The following is an 18,708-nucleotide window of genomic DNA, read 5'->3' on the forward strand; positions in this document are numbered from 1 at the left end:
ACGATGAAGTGAGCTGTAGCTCAAGAAAGCTTATTCTCAAATAAATTTGTTAGTCTCTAAGGTGCCACAAGTACTCCTTTTCTTTTTGCGAATACAGACTAACGTGGCTGCTACTCTGAAACAGAGCTAATTTTGATTCCATTAGGAGTCTAGTTACAGGCTGTTGAGCTGAATTCACTTTGGGCCAATGGTGCACCAGCACTGAGGCTCCCCTACTACAAGCTGAAATCACAAAAGAGCTAAATTTACTAAGAGCTGAAATCATTGAGTGTTGTGTTAAGTAGTGGGGGGGCCTGAAGATATATTGTGGAGCAGTTCGTGGGACGGCTGGTGGAGCGGAGCGGAGCCCCATGGAGAGGTGGAGCACTCGGCTTTGGACCATGTAAGGTGCCCCCTTAACACCCCTCCTCCCCCATCTCCAATCAGGATGGGAGGTAAAACTCTGCAGATAAACTTTTGAACTCTGGAGCTACACTGATCAGGGACAGAGACTTTTGGGTTGTTGGACTTTTGGGACTTTGGGTTGCTGGACTCAAGAACCAAAGGGAAAGGACATGCCCCAATTTGCTCATGGGTTGTGTTATGAATCCTGTTGGTGGTGTTTCCCCAACATAATGCCATATTGTTTCTCTCTGTTATTAAAAGGCTTTTGCTACACTCAGATTCTGTGCTTGCGAGAGGGGAAGTATTGCCTCTTGGAGGCGCCCAGCGGGGGTGGTATATATTTGTTCCAGGTCACTGGGTGGGGGCTTGAGCTGATTTTGCATTGTGTTATTAGAATGGAACCCCTAGATACTGAACCCGGCCCTTGTTGCTGCCAACTCTGACGAGCAGAAAGGTTATACACGGATATTGCACTTTTTATCTATAGATATTAAATGGCTTCACATTTAAGGATAAAGTGAAGTTATCCTTGTTTTACAGACAGGGTCACAGATACAGAGAAATGAAGGGACTTCCCCAAGGTCACACAGCAGGTCAGTGGCAAAGCTGGGAAGAGAATTCATGATCTCCTGATGCCTGGTCTAGTGCCTGATACACAGACTCCCTGGAGGGGGGAGAGAGAGAGAATTCTTTGTCCCTCAGGTGTGCACTGGGAGACTGTTTCCTTGCTGCTCAGATCCAGCAGCGCCATGCACAGAGCCAGTCTTAGTGGTGGTGGTAGTGAAGGGCAGAGCACATTACAGACTGTGTGATTCAAATGCACTCTCTTTCCCTTCTTATTTCTTTGTAATCCATTTCTGCTTGGGAAGGAATTAAGTCTCTGGAAAACATTCAAAGACTTTGTTGTGTGAACAGCAATACAAATAAATAAAGGGTCAGGATGATTTCAGTGGTGAAAGCAACTTCTGTTCCCTGGTACAAGCTAATTGGTTGGGATGATTTCCTTGAGGCTATAACTCCCTTCAGTGGGATTTACCACTCATATAAATATCCAGCACACAGCTCTGACTTCCACACTCCGCAGTTGGCTCTGGAAAGCTCAAATCCTTGATCAGGGAGAAAATGTCCAGCCAGTGAGTACCCCTACAGGCTTTTCTCTGGACTAGAGACTTGGTGCTTATTATTAATGTAGTAATTGTATTACAATAGCCCCCTGGAGCCCCCGTTCTCAGGCAGGGTCCCTTTTTGTGCGAGGCACTGTACAACCAGAGTAGCAGACTGTTCATGCCCTGAATAGCTTACTTTCTAAGTAGAGGAGAGGACACAGACATGCTGGGGGGGAAGGAAGGCAAGGGAGATAAAGCACATGAGCGGAGGGAGCAATGTAATAGGATGCAAATATCAAGTTAGTGCCACGATTCTTTGATTGCTTGTTTTAAACTTATTTGGTGGAGCTTTGCTGGGAGGGAATTAGCTAACCAGACAGACAAAGGAAGGGAGACGGTACTAAGGGAAGGGGAGCATGGAGAGAGGCTGAAGGGAAGAGACTGTGGGGAAAGGGGGAAGCAAGTAGCCAGTCAGCACAGGGGAGAGAGTTTTCACAGTGAAATCCATTGAGTGCTGATGATGCCACCAACTTCCGAAGGTGCTGGCTACAGCTACTTATCTCTGCTCCTACTGGCTGGCTCCTCCCAGAAGATTTTCTTCCCCAAATTCACATGGCTGAAGTGGGGGCGGGGGGCATATGAAGCCTGATATCAGCTCTCCCCTCCTATGGGGAGTATTGGGGGAAGGAGTTACACTGCCTGGCTCTTTCCTCCCTCCTCCATGCTACAGCTGGATCTGCTGGATTTACTAGATACCTGAACTTACCTACCGAGATTATTGCACATAGCATCTTATTGCAGCTTGTTATATTCTCAGAAATGGAAACCCACTTCAGAAGTTGCAGTATATGGGAATAATGCAGCACTCTGCTCTCCAAGGAGCAATATGATGGTTGTCATAAGCAGGGACTGACAGGGGACCTCCAGAGCTGAAAGCATAAGTCTCCGCAACACGTGCTAAAGAGCCACACTCTAGCAGTTGGCTGTAACAGACGTGCATCCTTTGTGGATCAGGCACAGAGGGAGAACGTTACAGTAGCAATGAGAGAGGGTGACCAGGTCCTAGACAGCAGGCTGCCCCAGAGTCAGGGAGGAATTTCAGTCTGTGTTTAGGGGTGCAGTATGTTCTGTATGCTAGTTCGGGTGTGCATATTGTTCTGGGGGGTTACAGTTGGGGGGGGCAGGAGGATGGTCTGTACCTCTGGATGAGAGGGCAGGGTAGTGCAGTGTGGAGTATAGTCTATATTTAGAGTGCGTTGGCCATTGTAGTCTGTACTTGGCAGGAGGAGAATCAAGTGTATGATTTTTTAGCCATACACACACATTACAGTTGGCAGCAAACTGTTTACCTGAGGCCTGGGAAATGGCACTAAAATCACAGCCCAGTTCCCTGACCTCGGGGTTCCTCTACCCGTTGCCAATATTATTACGGCTTTGCCCTGTTGTAGAGCAGCCACTGGGGGCTGAGGCATTCAGAAACATTAGTTCAGTTCTGATGCCCAGCAGTGAAGGCACATGATGATGCTCACTCTCTTTCTTCAAAGTCTCTGTGTTATTTTTAATCAGTTAATGCAGCTCATCAGGCTTCCCCTCAGGTCCATTCAAACCTTCATTCTTCTGAGGGCCACTGCTTCTCCTCAAGCTGATCGTGCAGCTTTGTTAAGAGTTAGTGTGAGTCAGAAATGATCCCATCTAGAAACAAAGGCCTGTAACTCTGACACATTTCCAAAGCTGTTATGTAAGCTCTCTTAAAACCTTTCAGAATTGAGCACCCAGCTGGTGGATACAAGAAGCTTTTTGAGACTGCGGAGGAATTGGCTGCACCAGTAACTGCTCATGTCACAGGTTTGTACATTTCTAATGCTTTCTTTTCACAATTCCTCGGAACCCAGCACTTCTCCCCAGGGTCAATGAATGCTGCTCACCTGATCCCAGGGTGCTGCACTGGGAGATAAATGGGTTAAACGTGTCACAGGGGCAGGAAGCACAGTGGCCTGTACATCTCAGGGTAGTGAAAGGAGGTGCTTCTGGACAAGCCCAAATTCCTTTTATACCCTGTGCTGTGATCCCATCAGATCTTTTAATCAAGCTGAGTCTTTACCAGGACAGACCTGTAGGAACACCTAACAGCTGAAGAAATAGAACTGACAGTTCCATAGGTCACACTCTTTTCTGAGAGTCAATACTGAAATAATACATGGCCCAGTATGTTCTTAGGAAGCACTGGAGGTAACATCTTTTGGAGACATAAAACCTGACATCTTGTGGTTATTAAAGATCCCATGGCATTTTTGTAAGAACAGGGATGGTAACTCTGCTGTCAAACTCCAGCTTTGAGAGCAATGATCTTCCTAAAATTGGCATTTTGCCTGTAAATTCCTCTTGCATCTTAACATGTGTGCAGTATTCTTCTTCATCTTTTGTCCAGAATTATTGTGTGGTATTCAGGGGTGAAAGTAAGTTAGAGGACTTACCGGTACGCCGGAGTCCTGCGCAGGGAGCGTGGCCTCAACCGGAAGAGGCAGGGCCTTAAATCCCCGGGCCCTTTAAATCTTGATTTAAAGTGCCAGGGCTCCGGCTGCGGTAGTGGTAGCTGGGAGCCTGGGGCCCTTTAAATCACCCCTGAGCTACCAGCTGCAGAGGCGGCTGGGAGCCCCGGGGCTCGGGGGCAATTTAAAGGGCCCAGGGCTCCAGCTGCCACTACCGCTGTGGAGCCCCGGGCCCTTTAAATCACTGAGGAGCCCTGGGGGCTCCCGGCTGCCACCGTTACCCCAGGGCTCTGGGCTCTGGCAGAGCTTTAAAGGGCCTGGGGCTCTGCTGTGGTAGCAGCTGCCGGAGCCCCGAGCCCTTTAAATCCCCGCCGGAGCCCTGCTGCCCGAGCCCTGGGGTAGTGGTGGCCGGGCTCCATTGGGGATTTAAAGGGCCCCAGGGCTCCAGCCGCCGCTACCGCCCCAGCCCTTTAAATCCCCACCAGAGCCCCACCGCCGCTACCCCAGGGCTCAGGCAGCAGGGCTCAGGCGGGGATTTAAAGGGCCCCAGGGCAGTAGCGGCGGCTGGAGCTCCGGGGCCCTTTAAATCTCTGCCAGAGCCCCACCCCACCCCTACCCCAGGGCTCAGGCAGCGGGGCTCAGGCCGGGATTTAAAGGACCCCGGGGCAGGGGGATAGCAGCAGCTGGAGCTCCCGGGGCCCTTTAAATCCCGGCTGCAGTCCCGCCGCCGCTACCCCAGGGCTTTAAATTGACCTCTCTGAAAGCCGGTCCTGGTACAGCGCACCGGCTCTTACCAGTATGCCGTACCGGGGTGTACCGGCTTACTTTCACCTCTGGTGGTATTACTATGCAATCTTAAGTAGTTGCTGTGTTTCACCTTGGAGGAGGCTGTGTTTCAGTGGTGGACAAAGTAATTCCTATATAAAGTTGTACATCAGACTGGTTAGGTTTGGAACGTGACTTGGAATCCTGTATAATGGAAGATCATTATAATTTTAATTGAGAATTCAGATCCATAGCTCACTCTCTACTAAATTCTAAGTTCCTTTCATTTTTAAATCTTGAAGAGGAGGTGGAAAGAGATTGGAATTCAATAGATGTTAAAAAAAAAAAAAATCTTCTACATTAAAAAATAAAATCTGCTCCTTTGCATAATAACAATTTGCTGATTTATTTTGTTCCTTACTTGGCTTTATTCTAGATATTAAGTCTGCAGAATAAGAAAAAACTGATCTCAGAGATTGTGAGAGCCCAATTTTCCTTGTGAAAATAAGAGATTAATAAACATAGGGAGAACTCATATTGAAAGAGGAATGGTGCACTTGGAATGTTTATTCTTCTCACATGACCCTTAAGAAAAATCTGTTTTATCTTGGAATTAGCACTCACAAAATTACCTCTTGATTACCTTTCTTATAGGCAGGATTCCCATATGGCTTACAGGCAGTCTGCTTAGATGTGGGCCTGGTTTATTTGAAGTTGGTTCGGAACCATTTTATCATCTGTTTGATGGCCAAGCACTTCTTCATAAATTTGACTTTAAGGAGGGGCATGTCACATACCATCGCAGGTAAGTGCAAAACATCAAAGCAAATTTAAAGAGATAAAATACAAAATGTTAGGGCCATATTCTGCCCTCCGATGCCTGCAGGATTCACCTTGACTTCAAGTCAATTAGCTGATTGTAAAATCTCTAATGCTGGGATTATTATAAATTGTTAATAATGGTAACATCATATTTATGCTTAGCACTAACATAACACTTTCCATTTAAAGATTACAGAAAGCATGCATTTTGCAACTGGGTCATTTTACATATAAGAGAACGGGTACAGAAGGAGGTTAAGTAACTTCCTCAAGCTTCCTCAAGTGACAGAGCTAGGACTCATGATTCCCAGTCCCAGGTTTTAATCACTAGACAACTCTGCTTTCCTTTAGTTAACTAAAGTCCTTTATGAAAGTTGTTGCAGGATCCTACAGCAATGGTCAAAACCCTGTAGCTTAGCCTCTTGTTAGTGCAGAGTTTTGGACCATTACTGTAGAACACTCTTGTAGTTCTTAATCAGGGGTTCCGTGCTTGCACCCAAAATGTACTGCCACTTTATATTCAACAAAGTATATTAGTATCTGTTTCAATTTGGCAGGATCAGCATTTGTTTCATACTGAAGGTCCAGATACTTGACTGGCATCCAAGCTGATCAATCCAGGATACAAGATGATTAGGGCTGGCTGAAAATTTTCCATTGAAAGATTTTTCAACAGTAGGCATTTTTAGTGGAGAGAGTCTGTTTTCCTTGAAGTGTGTGCGTGTGTGAGAAAACCAAAAACTGAACATTCTATGGGTTTTGGTCAGGCAAAATCTGCCAAAAAAACAAAAAAGTTCAAATCTTTTTTATTTTAAAAAAGAATTCAGTTTGGGAGTTTGGTTTTTGATGAAATGTTGAGATTTTCCAAGGAAAAAACATCTGTCCAATTCTGAATAGGACATGTGAGCTTCCAAGGAAGACATAACTGATGCCATTCCAGAAAACCACTAAGAAAAGTCTCAAGTCTGCAGTCCTTAGGCAAAATTCCCATTGAAGTCAAAATCTAAGAGGGGTTCCAGCTTTACCTGGTCATCAACTTCCCAGGTGTTTCCCATGTCTGAGCATTTGGGGAGAGAGAGAAGCAGGTTTCAGAGTTATATATTCTTGAGATGTGACATGACCGTCTTGATTGCAGAAATATGTTTATGAAACTCAGCTCTTTTAAACTTCACATCGAGTTTCATTTAAATATTTTAGGGATTAGTTGTTGTTTCATTATATAACACTGCAGCCACTTTTGTCATCATGTCCATTACATCCCTTATATTTCTTGGCTTTCTCTAGGTTCATTCGGACTGATGCTTATGTAAGAGCAATGACTGAGAAAAGAATCGTGATAACTGAATTTGGCACCTGTGCTTACCCTGATCCATGCAAGAACATATTTTCCAGGTGACTGAGAGCTGCATGTTGTAGAAGAGTGACATGTTTTCGGTGTCATGGTCTGAAAGCCCCACTGCTAGGATATCATTGATCATTTGTTGACTTTGTTTGCCCAGGTTTTTTTCATACTTCAGAGGTGTGGAGGTGACTGATAATGCCCTGGTCAATGTGTACCCAGTGGGTGAAGATTACTATGCCTGCACAGAGACCAACTTTATCACCAAGATTAACCCAGAGACTTTGGAGACAATCAAGCAGGTAGATATTTATACTTAGTCTTCATTTTATTTGTAATTCCTCCACATTTTTAAACTCTATCGGTAGCACATTACAGAGGGTAAGATCCAAGGTATTACCTGGAATGGGCAGTTTTAATAATGATATCAGCTAGCTTGATAATTTATTAAAGTGGTTCTGAGGCTTCATAAAAAATGGGACAATGTTCTCTTCACAGCATGCTGCCTACATCATGCTTGCAGATGAAAATAGCATCTTTGTTTTAAAGAGTTCTGTCTGCTCCTCTTATTAATTCCTCCCTTGAAATCAAAGGATTCTATTAAAATCCTGCCTTACAAACTATGACCAAAGTGCATCTTCATGTACAAAGTAGACACTTGTGCAGGTGAGGAGTGTGGCTGGGATCCATGACCATGGCTGATGAGAATTGAAAGCCCAACTCTACAGATAACAGTGATGTCCATGGATCTATTCGCAGCAGAAAGCAATATGCCAATCATGTTTGCAAGACTGGGCCCTAAGTTAGGTGCATCTGCTATCGATCTGTCTAAGTACTTATACACTGTATTCGCTAAGCACCTCAAATAGCAATGAATTTACCGCACCTCTTTATTATTATTATTATTATTATTATTATTAATTATTTATTATTATGGCTGGCTTAAAATTTTCAATTGAAATTGTTTTTCAATGGAAATTTGGGTTTTCACCACAAAATTACTTGTTTCATAAAAATGTGTCTGCTTTCCATGGAAAATGTCATTTTATGTCAAAATATTCTGGCCCAAAACCTAAAGTTTTCAGCTGAAAACTGAAAGACTTTGGCTACAAATGAGCATTATGGTGCCTCATAGAAGCTATAGTTTGCTCTTCGTGGTCTCATTTCTTCTAGGGGCTGGGATCCCCAGTTGAACTATATCTCTCATAATGCACCATAGCCAGGCACTCCATGTTCCACAGTTCTCCTCACAAAAAAGTGAGACTCTGAGGCATTATGGGAGATGTAGTCCAGTTTGGGGTTCCAGCCCACACAGGAGAATAAGGATATGAGGAGCATAGCTCCCATGACATACTACAGCCCACATTTGCAGCCAGCATCTTTTGGTTTCCAGTTTTCACCAAAAACTTAAAGCTCTTCCATGGACATTTTGCCAAAAATTAATATTTTTTGTTTGTGTCAAAAATGTTCATGGGGTAAAAAAAACTGGACCTGTTCTATTATCCTCTTTTTGGAGATGGGAAACTGAGACACACACAGACTGAGGCTGGCAATTTTCAAAGGATTCTCAGAGTTGAGTGCTCAAAATCCAATGACATTCAGTGGGTGGTGGGTGCTGTCCTCCCTTCGGTGATTTGTCCACACAGGAAGTCTGTGGTAGATGTCCCAGTTCAGTGCCTTTATCCCAAGGCCAACCTCCCCAGGGCCGGCTCTAGGCACCAGCTAAGCAAGCTGGTGCCTGGGGCGGTGCTGCTGAAGGGGCGGCACTCCAACTGTTCTTGGGGTGGCACTCCGGCAGCAGCCCTGGCGGCAATTCAGCGGCAGCACCTCTCTGTTGTTTCCCGCATCGGCAATTCGACGGCGACTCTTCTGACTCGCGTCTCGCCGTCAGCGGCAATTTGCCGACAGCTCCCTCCGATGTTCCTGTTCTCTCCAGCGGCGGTGTATTCATCAGGGTTTTTTTTTTTTTTTTTTTTTTTTTTGGCTGCTTGGGACGCCAGAAAACGTAGAGCCGGCCCTGAGCCGCCCCATAGGACCTATTTGAGTAGCATGGCAATGAAGACATAGCTAGTGAGCATACCTTAGTATGAGCCAGTGACTGCCATGCAGCCATGTGCTAATGGTGTCCCAGTGGTCTGGTAACAGGGCAAAATGTTCACTGGACACACAATTGCACTGCCAGTCTCTGGCCCCCCCAAGTGGAGCCATCATTGCGTTTATTGGCTTGCTGTCTATTTTGCCAGGATACTTGGTTTTTGTAATGGCTGTCAAAAGAACATTATTCCTGTGCAGCCTCCTGAAAATCTGAGTGCATGAGCTGATACAGACTTTGCAGACTCTGGAAAGTAGCACCAGAGTTAAGGTGAAGAGAGCTGCTTTAATCTTTGACATTACAGTCAGGTACCCTCACACCCATTTATACCACTGCAGTATGGAAGTATGAGCACACCTCCATTTTCACTCTCTTCTGGCACTCCATTCTACCCAATCCCCAATTTAGCTCATAAAGGGATTACAGCAGGGTACAATTCACATTTCTATGTCAAGGCCGAAAAATTGAATCTAGTGTGTTGTTTCTTTGATCAGAGCTAGAGGTTTTGGGAAGGATTCTGATCCCCCAAGTGGAGGAATGCAGAACTGTCTCTAATCTGAATGCCATCTTCAACAGCTTGCCAGTGAGACATCAAAGCTGTTTTTTATTTTTAAACTCTTTCCCTTTGGACCCAACAGTTCTACATACAGAGCTCCTCTTGACTTAAACGGGAGTTGCGTGCATGCCATTGCTGCTATTTCTCTAAATATTTGTAGGTAATTTACCTAGAGGTGTGAAACGAGAACATTCCTTACCTAAAATAACAGGACACTCCCAAGCCAAGTATTTCATTACATTCATAATGATAAGTAAATACCTCCTCCAGAAAAGCTTATGATTCACCCCAAGTCACCTCTCTCTCTCATTCTTCAGGTGGACCTTTGCAAATATGTTTCAATCAATGGCTTGACTGCTCACCCCCATATTGAAAATGATGGGACGGTTTATAACATCGGCAACTGCTTTGGAAAAAATTTTGCAATTGCCTACAATATTGTACGGATCCCTCCACTGCAAGCAGGTTAGTTTATGTATTCCTTAAAAGCAATGTCTGTGCCCTTCAGACATTCATGCTGTAGAAATCCCTTCAGGTGCCGAATTAATCTGTCACCTTTGTACGTTGCATCATTTTTCAGTATTCAGATGATTTTTTTATTTGATTTTTTTTCTTTTCTGTCCCTTCCTTATCTAACTAAAAATTTTTATAAGAAACTCTTTACAGATGTTGTTCTTTAAAAAGACAGTACATGTTATTTTCAGAAAAGAATACTTCTTGTGTTAAAGGCCAAAAACCTTCCTAGCTAACATTTTGTTGCATTGGGTTACTGAGCCATTCTTGGGGCTGCTTCCATAATCATTTAAATACTATTTTTATTTCAGACAAGAAAGATCCAATGAACAAGTCTGAAGTGGTTGTGCAGTTTCCTTGCAGCGATAGATTTAAACCCTCGTATGTGCACAGGTAAATTGTAGGCCATTTCTTTCAACAGCACAGTGAAATATATAAACCAGTTCTGTATGCAGAAAAGTGAGACTTTTTCTTGCTGTGAAACCTATATTTCATACCTTTGAGCCACATTTGAAAACAGCCATTTCTAGCAGAGAACCCACTGTCATTTATGCAAATAACACAAAAGGTACAACTGTCCTGTAATGTGGACAGATATAGTTTGCACAATGTTTGATTGGTTTTTTTAAACTGGTTTATTCAAACATTCTTTCTGTTTTATACATGGGAAGCAAAACTGCTAAGCATGCAGTAAACACCAGCTAACATTAAGAATCTGCAGAAATCAGGAGGATTATGTTCCAATAACATTAAACTGACTTTTAAATGCAGCAGCCACTATTTGACAAGCCACCATTCTGTGTATAAACATACTTTTGTCAGAAATCACCACAAGCAAACTTACAAGCTCCTACTGTATTTCTGAACAGCTTTGGGCTGACTCCAAACTATATAGTGTTTGTGGAAACACCAGTGAAAATTAACCTGCTCAAATTCCTTTCTTCTTGGAGTCTGTGGGGAGCCAACTACATGGATTGCTTTGAGTCTAATGAAACCATGGGGGTAAGTGAAATTGCATTGCACTGTTACATACTGGCCTTCTAAATGAGAGGTTGTGTCATGGTAAATATACATTCACTATTTCTCATGTGCCAAAAGCAAAATGCTTCTTTGTTTTCCAGGTCTGGCTTCATGTAGCAGATAAAAAAAAAGGAAAGTACCTCAATATCAAATATAGGACCTCGGCCTTTAACCTCTTCCATCACATTAACACCTATGAAGACAATGGATTTCTTATTGTGGATCTCTGCACCTGGAAGGGGTATGTGAGAGCACTCAAGTGATTGCCCACAGGGCTATTTGTAAATACAGTCTAGAAATGTGCTGAGAGAAATCTTGTATTGAGAAGGCAATGGGATGGGCAACCTAGTGGGATGGGCATCCCAACATAGGTTGGGATGGGCAACCTATAGGCAACCAACTTTCCTATATCTAATTGCTATGATTCTGGGCCTGACTCTCTGTGATTGACATTAGTGAGATTTTTGTCATTGTCTTCAATCAGAGTACGATTGTACCACAGGAATGGATGGATGATTTTGTCATCCAAGGCTATAAATCCATTCTGACTGAAAAAATACCTGGCTGGTCTGGATAATCCAGCAGCAAGTTTATTTTCTAAGGAACCAGGGATAACCAATACACTAAGGGTATGTCTACACTGGAAATGCAAGTCGACCTATATTAAGTAGAGTTAATTATTGTGGTAGTGCATATCCACACTACCCTCCTTGGGTTGGTGGTGCATGTCCTCACAACGAGCGTTTCCACCGACCTAAGAAGGGCAGTGTGAGGAGCTGAGAGCCCTGCCAGGAGCCCAGCTGCCCACAGGCTCTCCGGCTCCTGAAAGGCTGCCTCCCCCTCCTCTCCCCCCCCCCCGTCTGGTCCCAGTTGGGAGCGGGGAGAGCTGCCCAGCGCTTTTCCCCTCCCTGTTCCCTGATGGAAGCTGCCCCAGGCTTCTTGCCCCCAAGGAGTGGGGTCTAGCTCCCCTGGCTTTTTGGGCCTCCCATGCCCCCCACCGGCTTCCCACCAGGAGCAGGGCAGGCTTGTCAATTTCATGGCTCATCCAGCCATGAAATTGACAAGGCTGCCTGACTCCCAGCAGGCAGGGAGGTCTGAAGCCCCAGCTGCCTTATGTCATCCTAACTGTGTAGTGTAGACCAGCCCTTAATAATTTTGACCTGGAAGTATCTAACTGTAATCAGTTTTAAAGCACAAAGCTAAAGTGACATCTGCTCATAAAGTACTGCCATGCTGTGATCTGGTTAAATAAGTTAGCAGACTCTAATTTTTTTTAAAATTTATTTATTTATTTATTTATTTTTGTTCAAACTAAAAAATAACTGGGTTTCAGGGAAAATGTTAATTTTTAAAAGCAAAATATTATTTTCCTGAAAGTAATTAGAATGTTGTGGCTATGTGACTGTTTCATTACAATACATAAAAAATCTTTCTTTTTTGACATCTGTTCCTGCAGGGGAAACACAGCCCCGGCACTCAGCTATTAGCAATGAAGTAAGGCTCTGATCCCCCAAGCTGACCCTCAAGTGGAAATGGGATCTGTTTGTGGGGAATCAGCTTCTAGGGTCAGGGTTTAAAGCAGGACCTGATTTTCAACTGTCTTCTTTCAGAATGTTCATACTGATCACTTTTGGTTTACACAGATATTCAGTTACTAGTGTGTGTGGAGGATTTTGTGAAGTTTTAATAACTAATTTACCAACGCTTTCAGTTCATTGTTAGCTTTAGTAAATGGTATTAATTGTTGAAATACCTCTGCTACTGCTAGTCCGATGGGCACAAGTCTGGATTAATTTTCTTAGGGTGATAGGCAATAGTCACAGAAATAAATCTGTCAGCGTAGACTTTAACTTTCCAGCAGTGATTCTGCACCATGGACACTCAAAACTTCATGGTGACACCAAGTGCAAAAGTGGGATTCTCCTGCTCCAAAATCAGCTAACTGTTTGGAGCCTGTGACATGCAGCTGAACAGTTCTTAATTCCGTCCAGTAGAGGGCAGTGTTGTGCACACACAACTCTTCCCCCAAAGAACACTGCATCAGGAGCCCTATCAGATCTTCCTGTTCACTTGTTGCGGGTGTGGGAACGAACACATGCATTTTGAACTCTTCTCTCTAAAATGACACACAATTGTTCTGGTTCTTATTTCTGATTCTGTCTTTGTGCAGGTTTGAGTTTGTTTACAATTATCTGTACTTAGCCAATTTGCGGTCCAATTGGGAAGAAGTGAAGAAACATGCAGAAAAAGCTCCTCAGCCTGAAGCTCGCAGATATGTCCTTCCCTTAAACATTGACAAGGTAACAGTTTGACGAGGCTAAGCACATCTGGAAGTTTAACTACATTCAGTTCTCCGAAATGCTACAGCCTGCATGGCTCCTGCAAATCTGTTGCAGACTGTTTTCAGTGTAACTTAGTTTAAATTTCTTTTGAAGGAAAAACCCCTTAAAAATCTGTCTTCATAGAAATAGAAAACCACCCATAACTTTCTAACAGTGTCTGTCCCACAGAAAGTTCCCATGTGTTGCTTTCCAAGATAGAGAAATGCAAGGTGTAAGTGCAGTTCTTCCGTGATAGGGTGGTTTCCAGGAGCTGTAGTGTGTTGATTGGAGGTGGGTGAATAATTTGTCAGCCATCTTGTTTGCTAGCGTATTTGCAGAGAGCAGACATGGCTGGAGTGAACTTCTGGATGAAATCCATTCCCAGCCCCTGGTCTGGTGTTGGGATTCTGACACATGACCAGCCTCAACACAAGGTTTGTGGCCTCTGAATTTACAGACCAAGCAGCCTGTGTTGAACAAGTTTGTCCTACTGCTCCCTTCTAAGCTACTATATTCAGAGAAGCTGCAGAGAGGTGCTGGAACAATTTTTATAGTGAGGGGTGCTGAGAACCTTTTAACCAAACTGTAAATCTTGAATCTAATGGAAACCACTTTAAGCCAGGGGTTGCAGCTGCACCCTAAGTTCCAGCATCTACGGCTGCAGAGCTAATTTCCCTGGCAAACAGAGTGCCGAGGTCCATTGTGCATCTGCTCCTCCTGTGGCCCTCACCCCACTTAGATTTTGTAAAGCAGGGGCCCTTACATTTCACCCTTATTGTTCTAGATGATTTTTAAAACTAATCTTTGCTCTCAATTCTGACTGTGTTGAGAACAGACCAGGGGTGACACTTCCAACCAAGTAAATTGGCCTAAAAGCAGTGAATTTCAGTGGCACTATATATCATACACCTCATATAATTTAATTAAAATATACATGTACATATGTCAGCACTTAATTACCTCAGGATAACTTTAGGGAAGATTCTCAAGAAGAATTAGGCCCCTGTGTTCCATTGCCTTTCAGTGAACATTGGGTACCTAACTTCTCTTTGTGAAACCTCTTCCCTAAGGACCAGCGGCCTGATTCTGATCTCATGCCAATGCAAATCCATTGATTCCTGATTCACACTTAAGTAACAGACCAAAATTTGGCCCCAGGTTTCTCTCTTTGTTTTCATTCTTTTAAGGAAAACGAAATGTGGATTTTGCTCATGATCAGATATAGTGCAGCAGAGCCTCCCAAATTTACACTAGCCAATGGGAAACCCATGTGAATTTGCGAGTTGTGAAAATGAGCCAGTAAATCCCAATTGAAAAGTCAAGGATACTGAACTGCAGGTTGTACTTTGCTTATTTGTTTTGGGAACTATATCTTAGTTTCAGTTATGTCCTGAGACTTCATAGTATGCTGGGAAACATACAGCTATATGTTTTGTAAAACTAACAAAATCTTACGGAGATGAGCTCTCATCAAAGCACCTTGCCATTAAGTGTTAACTGAGAAATGAGAAGAGACAGCCATTCTGTGTAGGTGAATTATAAATTTTGCTGCTTAGCAAGGTTCTGCTGTATATCACTAACTGCATTGCTGGTGTTCAAAGAAAATAAACACTAGACAGTGTGTGGTGCAAAAGTGCAGAAAATAAACAGAGTTTGGAATTGCAGTTGTTCCTTTGTTCCTCAAAAGCGGTTGCTTCTCTTTGTTCTAGGCCGACACGGGTAAGAATTTGGTCACCTTGCCCTACACAACAGCAACTGCAACTCTGCACAGTGATGAAACAATCTGGCTGGAACCAGAGATTCTTTTCTCTGGGGCTCGCCAAGGTAAGATGTTAAATCTGAACCTCAGCCATAGGCAGCAAAAGGAGTTTACTAAATCTGAAACCCACTAATCCCAGAAAATGTGTGCTCTCATTTTCTAGCCTTTGAGTTTCCACAAATCAATTATAAGAAATATGCTGGAAAACCCTATACATATACGTATGGCCTTGGATTGAATCACTTTGTTCCAGACAGGGTAACTATTGATATTCTAATGAGGACATGTTTGATTTAAGGCATGTTATCTTAAGGCAAAATTAACAAGGAGCCGTACTGAGATGATTTTTCTCCCCTTTGCAGCTTTGTAAGCTGAATGTTAAAACGAAAGAGACTTGGGTGTGGCAGGAACCAGATTCATACCCATCAGAGCCTATCTTTGTTTCACATCCAGATGCCCTCGAAGAGGACGATGGTAAATGATCTTAGGTTATGTTTACTTCTGCTCAATTAGATTCTTTTATAAGTTTGAATCCACTGACCCAGGGACCCAGAGCTATCTTGAATGCCAAGTCCTTTAGATGGACAGTCAATAAATTGCCAAGTGAAAGAGAGAGTGGTTTTCATTACTGTGAAGCAGAACTGTCTAAAACAATTGGGAGGACTTTCTGAATATAGAACAGAGGCCAAGACTGAGGAAGCAAGAGGTCGAGGGTATTGTGAATTTGTCCCTGCTCTTGAGCATTTCTGTCAGGAATTACAATATTAGACGCAATTCCAATAGCAGAGTTTTATGAAAGTATAAACGTAAGAACAAATGTTGGTTTAGTCTTAATGTTGGGGGAGGAGTGATTTTCGTAGTTGTGTCAGTGTAGGATGCAGAGCACCAGTTTGCACCAGGCATAGTGCAAGCTGGCTCTGGGCAGCTGCACTCTTGTGCCCCAATACTGAGCGTGAGCAGCAGCACGCGTAAAGGTAAGGAGCTATCCCAATGGTTTCCCGTATCATCCTGTCTCCCAAAATATGATTAAAAGACATTGGGTGAAATCCTGACCCCACTGAAGTCAACAGCTAAACCTCCCATTGACTTAGTGGGTGAAATTTTGATTCCATTTATGTGCTCAATTCACGAGAGCACTTATGCATATCTTTAACTGCTATTTACTTAAATGGAACTTAAGCACACTCTTGCATGCTTTCTGGTATTAGGTGAACATCGACTCTGGTTCAGTGCTTACATTTTTACAGTCTTTGTCCCAGTACTTTTGACATTGTTCTTTGATGCTGCAGCAACTGTCTCTGCCCTCACGAGTCACTGATCATTTTTTGGTACCTTAGTGACTCTGTTTTCCATGCCTCACATTTTTTTTTTCTTTGCACCAGGTGCTTGTTTCTCATGTTCCAGCACTCCTGTGGCACTCTGCTGTCAGCATGTGGGCTTAATGTACCAGTGCCTGAGTTTAAGGACACTGTGAGCAGTTCCTGCCACTTGTATGGAGGCAGATTGAAAATCAGTGAAGAGGGCTAGCTGGACTCAACGGAGTGATAGGCAGAAGGGAATAGGGCCCTCTCCTGTCTCATGCTCTACCCTACTTTGAGTGGCTGCTAAAAAAAAAAAAAAAAATCTTAAGAGGTAGGGGAGTTCTGCCCATCTCACACTTCAGCCCAGAAGTGAAGATCAGAAAAGTAGAATTAAAGTAGGGCTACGACTTTGTAACGGAGATCATGAAAGTCACGGAATCCATGACTTCCAGAGACCTCCGTGACTTGAGCCCCCGGCGCCTGGGAGCTGCAGGGTCCCCGCCAACCTTGGTGACTGGAAACTTCAGGCCCAAGCTCCCAGCAGCAGAGGGCAGCAGGCATGCCCCACACTCCCAGTCACTGCGGGTGGCAGGAGTGCTGTGCAGCTCCCGGTCCTGCAGGCAGTGGGGGTGCCTGGGATCATGGAGCACCACAGCCAGCAGGTGGCGGGAGTCCCCTGAGCTTGGAGTTACCAGTGGCATGGGGACCCTGCAGCTCCCCATTTTGTCATGCATATTTTTAGTAAAAGTCACAGATAGGTCACTGTCTTCCGTGAATTTTTCTTTATTGCCCATGACCTGTCCGTGACTTACTAAAAATATGTGTGACAGAAATCTTAGCCTTACTTCTAGGGCAAATAATTTTCCCCTTCTACTTCTAATGTGATATGAACTCTACTGAGGGTCAGTTGTCACAGGATCTTGCAATATCATTTTTATGGTCATCTTTAGAATAAAGCCCTGCTTTTAAAACATTTTATATACTGGGCTGGAGCTGCCATGCTATAGAAAACCTGCCTCAGAAATCCAAAAAGCACTGGGTTATTGGAAAAGCAAGTAAAAATCCAGAATGCTTTCTGAAGAGGAAAAGCCTTTACCTTTCAATAGCAGTTTCATGGCCTCCATGCTTTTAGTAATAGCTGTGCTCTGCCAGGATTCTGGAAGTAACTGATAGTTTTGCCACTCGGAGGTTAGTGGGTGCCCAAGTGAGAGCCTAGTGAGTTACCTTGAATGCCATGTGCTTTTTGTTGATATAAATCATATTTACTTCTGCTTGCTAGGTGTCGTTCTGAGTGTGATTGTTAACCCTGGAGCAGGACAGAAGCCTGCCTGTCTACTGATACTGAATGCAAAGGATATGAGTGAAGTTGCCAGGGCTGAAGTGGAGATGAATATTCCTGTTACCTTCCATGGAATGTTCATAAGATTGTGATGATTCTCTTCAGTGTACTTATCGTAATTTGCTTTTTTGACTTTGAAAAGATACATTTCTAGTTACAAAAACTCAAATATTCTATGTTCATTCAGTGTCTTTGATTTGTAAAACTCATTAAGACTGAGAATTTCATTTTTCTTGATGTTTGCAGTATTGTTTTCTAGCTGTGTTGGTCCCAGAATTTAGAGAGACATGGTGGACTACATAATATCTTTCATTGGACCATCTTCTGTCAGCGAAAGAGACAAGCTTTCAAGCTGCACGGCACTCTTTAGGTCTGGGAAAGGTGCTCGGAGTGTCTTGGACCTAAAGTAGTACTGTGCAGCTTGAAAACTTGTCTCTACCAACGGAAGTTGGTCCAATAAAAGATATTACCTCCCAGTCTCTCACTTTTCTTGATGGTCACTTAAGTATTCTCTCATCAGATTTTTCAGCCTTGCAAAATCATCAACAGGATTTTAAAACAAGCAGCATTGAGCATTTTAAAACTTTAAAGAAAGGTTCTTTACAGAGTTAAACTTTGGGGCAGAGATGCACTTGAAACAGCACTATGTGAAATTCAGTGTGTTGTAGAGTCTAAACATCAGTGGAACAAGCTCAAGAGTGTCTTCTAATGACTGCTTTATGAGGAGGCTATTTTATCCTGTATAAAAATGTATTGATTTGACTAAATTCCAGTTCACTGTATTAGCTTTTTAAAACCCAATGTTTTTGAGTGGGGCCACCATAAATGCATCCAAGTTGACTACTATCCTTCCTGTGGCTGTTTTTGAGAACCAGGATCCATCTATGAGACAGTAAGTCCAT

At 43.5% G+C, this 18,708-nt stretch overlaps 1 protein-coding gene across 1 annotated transcript; it reads left to right on the forward strand.

Annotated features, from left to right (window-relative positions):
* Positions 1-1,400: 1,400 nt before the first annotated feature.
* RPE65 (retinoid isomerohydrolase RPE65) lies at positions 1,401-18,588 on the forward strand. Its single transcript, XM_007063459.4, has 14 exons — positions 1,401-1,517; positions 3,253-3,335; positions 5,399-5,549; positions 6,851-6,958; positions 7,066-7,207; positions 9,871-10,018; positions 10,378-10,459; positions 10,936-11,068; positions 11,188-11,327; positions 13,257-13,386; positions 15,117-15,231; positions 15,330-15,424; positions 15,529-15,640; positions 17,747-18,588. The coding sequence occupies exons 1-14, from the start codon at positions 1,507-1,509 to the stop codon at positions 17,896-17,898; spliced, it is 1,602 nt and encodes a 533-aa protein (XP_007063521.1). The 5' UTR covers positions 1,401-1,506; the 3' UTR covers positions 17,899-18,588.
* The last annotated feature ends 120 nt before the right edge of the window (positions 18,589-18,708 follow it).

Source organism: Chelonia mydas, chromosome 8 (genome assembly GCF_015237465.2).
Source record: "Chelonia mydas isolate rCheMyd1 chromosome 8, rCheMyd1.pri.v2, whole genome shotgun sequence".
In the NCBI taxonomy this organism is placed as follows: domain Eukaryota; kingdom Metazoa; phylum Chordata; order Testudines; family Cheloniidae; genus Chelonia; species Chelonia mydas.